At 58.2% G+C, this 6,000-nt stretch overlaps 1 protein-coding gene across 1 annotated transcript in view; it reads left to right on the top strand.

Moving 5' to 3' along the window:
• Positions 1-602: 602 nt before the first annotated feature.
• Positions 603-6,000, top strand: part of FGF9 (fibroblast growth factor 9) — a 29,509-nt gene continuing 24,111 nt past the window's right edge. The window contains exon 1 of the mRNA XM_054651432.2: positions 603-2,069. Within this exon, the coding sequence (XP_054507407.1) occupies positions 1,793-2,069 (277 nt within the window). The 5' untranslated portion in view covers positions 603-1,792. The remainder of the gene's footprint in view (positions 2,070-6,000) is intronic.

Raw genomic sequence — 6,000 nt, 5'->3', positions numbered from 1 at the left:
AGCTCTTTTCGAAGGGCAAAACCACAATAACACCAATTCTGGGCATCGTAAGAAGAAACAGAAACCCTCTCTCCACTTGCCGAGTCTCTCCCGACAGTTTTAAATAACTTCATTTTGGGGGGTGGGGGAGACGTTGGGGGCAAAGAGAACACATATTTCGCACTGCACCCCTATCTCCCCCCATACCACCTCCTACTCGCTTTTCCCTTCTCTCCACCGCGCTCTTACAAACTGGGGCCGAGCTAGGAGCCACGGGTGGCCCGCGGGGCGTCCCGGGCGGCGGCGGGGCCCCGGCGCTCCCCGCACCGCCAGCGGCATCCCCGAAACTGCCTCCGGCAGCGCAGGGGCAGAGCGGGAGGGCTGCGGACTGCCGGGGCGGGGGGCCAGAGCGGAGAAGGCAAAAACTGCGGCGTGGGCAATACCGACCCGCACCACCCGCCCCAGCTCCCCAACTTCCCGCGCCCCGCCGGTTCGCCCGCCGGAGCTGAGTTTGAACCCCGCTTGGGGCAGCGGCAGCCCGGTTACCTGCGGCAGAGCGGGCCGGGGCCGGGCTGCAGAGCGGTGCGGGGCGGGCTCGCCTCCGCCTCCCCTGCGGCGGGGCCGGGCCCCGGGCCGAGCTCGGGCTGGGCGGGCAGGGCGCTGCCCGCCCCACTCCCCCCGCCAATGTCAGCGGGGACTTGGGCTATGCGGGCATCTCCCGAGGAGCCCGCTTCCCGCAGCGGGCGGGCGCGGTATATTTAGCATCGCGTCGCTTTATTCCTCCCCCAAAGTTTCGCCCACTTATTTATTTATTTGCCGGCGAGCGCCGCGCTGCCGCAGAGCAGCAAGAGCCGCTCCGCGCCGTGCCGAGCGCTGGAAGCGGCTCGGTATTGCAGCAGGTAGGGCTGAGCGCTAGGACCTCGGAGAATCCTTCCAGCAGCAATCAGGACTACCTTAAACCCAGCCCAATGCCTCTTCCTGCGCCACTCTGCGTGCTGGATGGAGATCCACAGTCAAGAGCTGCAGCTCAGTGCTGGAGTACAACATTTCACAGGGAGCCCTGCAGAAGCAACACCTGTTTCGAGCCAGCCAAGAAAGACACAAGCACTTGTATGTTGCTGCTTTGCTTGTGGATCGTCAATAATCCTAAACCAGTGGACATCTGCTGAGCCTCCTGAGAATTCTGGATAATAGATTTGGACGTCAAAAGTTTTTTTTTCCTTTTTCTTTTTTCCATTTTTTTTTTTGGATTTATCTCAGCCAACAACGTGAGATTTCCCCCCTCCCCCTTTGCAGGATTCATGCTGATGTATGCAGTCTGTTATAGAGTAAAAACAGCGCATGCCTTTCTGGAGTCAGAATCCATAAATCCTGACGTAGCCTGTGCATCTTAAAAAAAAAAATCCCTATAACGCCTAGGTATTTAAGTTGCTATGGTCATTCTTATCTTAAACCAAATGGAGAAACTACGGATTTTTTTCTTTATTACAGTTGGATGGGCTGAAGACCGTATTGCTTGCTAAGAGCTGGGGATATATGCATTTATATAGATATACACATCTATATGTTTATAAATATGTCAGTGTGTGAGTATAAAGTGGTGGTTTCTTAGACTAACTGGTTTGACCTTGAACCTGTACCAGTCAAAACAGAATATTACTTTTATTTATGCATTTAATGGATTGAAGAAAGAACATTTTCTCTGTAACTGCGCTAGGGAGGGGAGAGGAGTGGAATATACCTAATCTTATATCTCCTGGGTTTGGCACCATCATTATTGTTTATTCTCATTCTCTAAAAGCAGAATCTTCTGATGGCTCCCTTAGGTGAAGTTGGGAACTATTTCGGTGTGCAGGATGCAGTACCCTTTGGGAATGTGCCCGTTTTGCCGGTGGATAGTCCGGTTTTGTTAAGTGACCACCTGGGTCAGTCTGAGGCAGGTGGGCTACCCAGGGGGCCTGCGGTCACGGACTTGGACCATTTAAAGGGGATCCTCAGGCGGAGGCAGCTATACTGCAGGACTGGATTTCATTTAGAAATCTTCCCCAATGGTACTATCCAGGGAACCAGGCAAGACCACAGCAGATTTGGTAGGTATTTTCCTTAACCCTTTAGTGGTCATGTGATGAAATAATGGGGCAGAACTGCGGGCGGGGGGACGGTGGGGGGTGCGAGGCGGGCGGGAAGGGGGGTTTGTGTTGATGGCTGATCCGCCGAGGGGAAAAGTGAATGTGTCCGGGGGTGCAGATGTACACGAGCGGCACCGCCGCGGCGGAGCAGGAGCCCTCGCCGGGTGCTCGGTAGCGATGTTTGTGTAGCCCCAAGTTCTGCTTAAGAGCAGACGCGTACTGGGAGGCGGTGGTGGCGGTGGTGGAATTTTTGCTCGGGACGTTTCTGCTGAATGATTTGATTTCGCGAGTTTAAAGGGTTTTTAATCATTAACCACCACAATTTAAAATTCACCGAGTTTCCTGGAGGGAGTGGCTCTCGTCCTATACGCAAATTGACGAGGGCTTTTCTTTCGTTTTCTCTGCCGATTACCTGCCCTAGTAACTGCCCGAATTGCACACCCTGTCTGGTTCGCTGCTCGGCGAGGATTTAGCGGCAGCGCACCCGCAGCCGACCCGCAGCCAGGCTCTCCGCCCGCCCGAGCCCGCACCCGCAGCCGTGCGGCAGTGCCGGTGACAGGCGCCCCGGGAAAGAGGGAGCGCAGGTGGGGTCCGGAGCCAGCCGGGAATCCTGCGCCAAAACCTGCCTTTCTCGAGCTGTGTGGCGTGTCACAGCGAATTTGAAAAGAGCATTCCCTGGGTTTCCTTTCCAGGGGACACTATTTGTGACTCAGCAGCGAGGGCTGGAGGGCTGCTGGCCCCGGCCGCTCCGGAGAGCCTGTGCACGCACACACGCACACACGCACATGCACACGCGAGTCCAGTGGACCTGGAGCTTTCCGGCTGCCAGGGAGTCTGTTAAAGGCCCGGCAGATTGAATGTATGAAAGTGACCAAAACAGCCTGGCTGAGCTGATACTTTGGGGTTTTTTTAAAGGAGGGGTGCGGAAAATATGCCAGGTTAGCTCGCCACGCTCCCAGCTGTTGGAAGGAGTTAACTTGTGAGTGAACCGACCTGACAACACTTAAATTCGGTCATAAAAACAAAGTCCTGTGTTGATTTTTTTTCTCCCTTTGTATTTTAATGCCAGATGTTGAACGATATCTAAGCTGCATTTTATTGCCTTGTGAAGCTATTTAGATAATGCCGGTGTTGTAGGAGATGATCTCCAAAGGGCTCATAAGGGAAGCGGAGAGGGAGGGACGGGGGAGGAGAGGACTGAGGCTCCCGCATGGTCGCAGGTTCATCCTCCATCCCCCTCCATCCGCTGCTCCCTGACACTCTCACGCTGCTTTCAGGCTCTTTTTCCCTCCCACGCCGCCCGCCCGCGGTCTCCGGGGCTGGGTGCGGGGTGGGGGGCAGCGTCGCGGCTCTCCCGGGGGCGCAACATCCACGCTTCCTGGCGAGGAAAAGTGCGGAAAGTGCTTAAGGCAGACGCGTAGTGAGGGGAATGGGGCGGGGGGGTGGGGGTGTGTTGCAGCTAGGCGTTTTCCTTGGCACGGGCAGGCGCCGCGCGTGGCTGCCGAGCCGCCGCCGCAGGTTCCCCTTGCCCGCTGCGGTGCGGGCCCAGGGCGGCGGGCGCGGGGCCGGCGGCGAGGCGCGGAGCGGGGCCGCAGCAGGTGTAGGGCGCTGCGCGCACCGGCAGCCGCGGCGGCGGGGGGCCGGCCGCCCGCGGGGCCCCGCCGCCCCCGGAGGAGGGCCGCCAGCTGTTCCCTTCGCAAGGCGGCGGTGACCACATTATTCGTGGCGTCTATTTTTAAAAATGGCTTTCCAGCCGCAGTTGTAGGAAGCTGACAATTCCGAGGGGCAGTTCTTCCACCCCTTGCAGAGCCTTGGCTTTAAATAGATTTTTTTTTTTTTTTGTCCTTGTCGTTTTGATCTCCCTCTTCCCCCCACCGGGACGCGTCTCGGTGGTAACACTTTTCCCCATGCAGCGCGCCGGTGATGCCCCTGCTCGCTCCGGGGTTGGGAAGACCGGGCACGGCAAACCCGTGGGATGCCTAGGGGCTCCCGGTTTCTTTGCGGGAAGGTACTTTTGTATCGTTGCCGTGACATTGCTGTTGTGTTTGCCGGAAGGTCACAGAATAGCTGGTGCTATTTGAGTTTTGGTGATTTTGAAATCTTCTGATGATCCTGGGGAGGTCTGCATCCCAACTCGGGAGCTGCCCTGGGGAGAGCGAGCTCACATGGTCTCCTGCGAGCGTGTGCGGGAAACCTGCGTGCGCGTGTGTGGATGCGGGGGTACGCGTCAGAAGGAAGTTTTTCTCCAGGAATAAGGAGGACAAAGAGAAAACCCCGGGGGCTGCGCGTAAACTCCTCTCTGGGCTCTGCCCTGTGGGAATCCCCCTCCCCGCACACACCTCTGGAGAGACATCAGATAAGAGTAATTCTTTTGTGATGCTATGTTGGATGTGTGCCTATTGCGTACAATGAACCGAGCCATATTGTGTGTCTATACTCGCCCGGTTCTGGGAGCCCTGGCATTTCGCAATTCCTGCAGCAAGATGTCCATCTCCAAAAGAAAAGCTCCCCGGGAGAACCCGGCTGGGTCCCCCCCGTAATGTGATCTCAGGTGATCAAAGCCTTATCTCTCCCGGGTCACAAGAGAAAATTTTTTGATGCAGTCTCCTTTAGTGTAGGGCATTGGCTAGACAGTAGAGTCATTGTAAATTCAGGAACTCTTTAACAGCGGAGAGGCGTGTCTCTGTGCGTCAGCACAAGTACTGCATGCACAGCATTAAAAAAATAGGAGCATGCAGGAAAAGGAAAAAAAAAAAAGCTTGTCAGCAGGTGACCTCCGCTCCCCGGGACCTGCTGCTACAAGGAACCGCTGCGTTCATCATCTGCGGGAGCCGCGCAGCCGCCCGCCCTCCGCCTGCCCGGCCCGCCCTGCCTGCTCCGGCGCTGGGCTGGCGGGGCGGGCTCAGCGCCGGGAGGGCGCGGGGGCGGCTCCGGCCGGGGGTCCCTGCGCTGCCCGCCCCTCTGCTGCTGGATGCGGGTGGGCGGGCCTGCCCCCCGCCCCGCGCTGTCTCCGGGGAGAGCCAGCAGGCCGGGCGGGGTGGGGGGAAGGTGATGCATGCGGGGAAGGCGCTGGCCCCCGGGACTGGGAATCGTGGGCCAGGTTTTAGGCGGAGGGAAAGGCGCCGAGCAGGCCCGACAGTCTCCTCCGCTATTGAGCGTTGCAGAGGGGAGGGGATGGGGGTGGGGGGGGGCGGGCAAGGGCGCTGTGAGAGCCTGAAACTGAAGCAGGGCCCTGCTGCCTGGGGGTGCCGTGTCTGTCTGCGCTCCCGTCTTTTAATTGGCATCGTGTGGGGGAGCGGGCGGGGTGGTGACAGCTGCGACAGGCGGGACGCATCCCGGCGGAGCGCTCAGCCCCGCGTGTCTCCGCGCAGCCCCGCACCGCAGCCTCGGCCGGCGGGCGGGAGGCCGAGAGGGGAGCGCCGGGGACGGGGGGGCGCAGGGGAAGCTCCTTCCCTCGCCCCATCTCTGGGCTGACCTCCCGGCGGCTTCTGAGACACCAAGGGCTCCACTTCCCTCGCCCCGCTGCTCTCCGCGGCAGCCCGGGGAGAGAACAGGCCGGAGGGTCCCCCAGTGCTCCCCCTGCGCTCCCCTTCCCCTGGAAGCCGTACAAAGAGGGGGCTGGCAGAGATATTTGCTCACCGTCTTCGTTGTCATAGATGGTCTGTTGCAGTGCTAAGGGAAAGCTGAACTGCTCCACTCCATTGATACAAAGAAAGCCAACGTGTAGCCAGAGACAAAAATGGGAAAAGGGCAAACCAGCAACAACATAAAACTGTGCGGTTACAGAGGTGTTCATTGCCTAAAAGCTAAGGAAAATGCTTCTGTAGGCCTCTCTTTTCACCAGAGCTAAGACAGATGAAAATTAAAATTTTACTTTAGTGAACAACACACC

This window comes from Agelaius phoeniceus, chromosome 2 (assembly GCF_051311805.1).
Source record: "Agelaius phoeniceus isolate bAgePho1 chromosome 2, bAgePho1.hap1, whole genome shotgun sequence".
Classification (NCBI taxonomy): domain Eukaryota; kingdom Metazoa; phylum Chordata; class Aves; order Passeriformes; family Icteridae; genus Agelaius; species Agelaius phoeniceus.
This window is presented reverse-complemented; position numbering and strand designations above follow the sequence as displayed.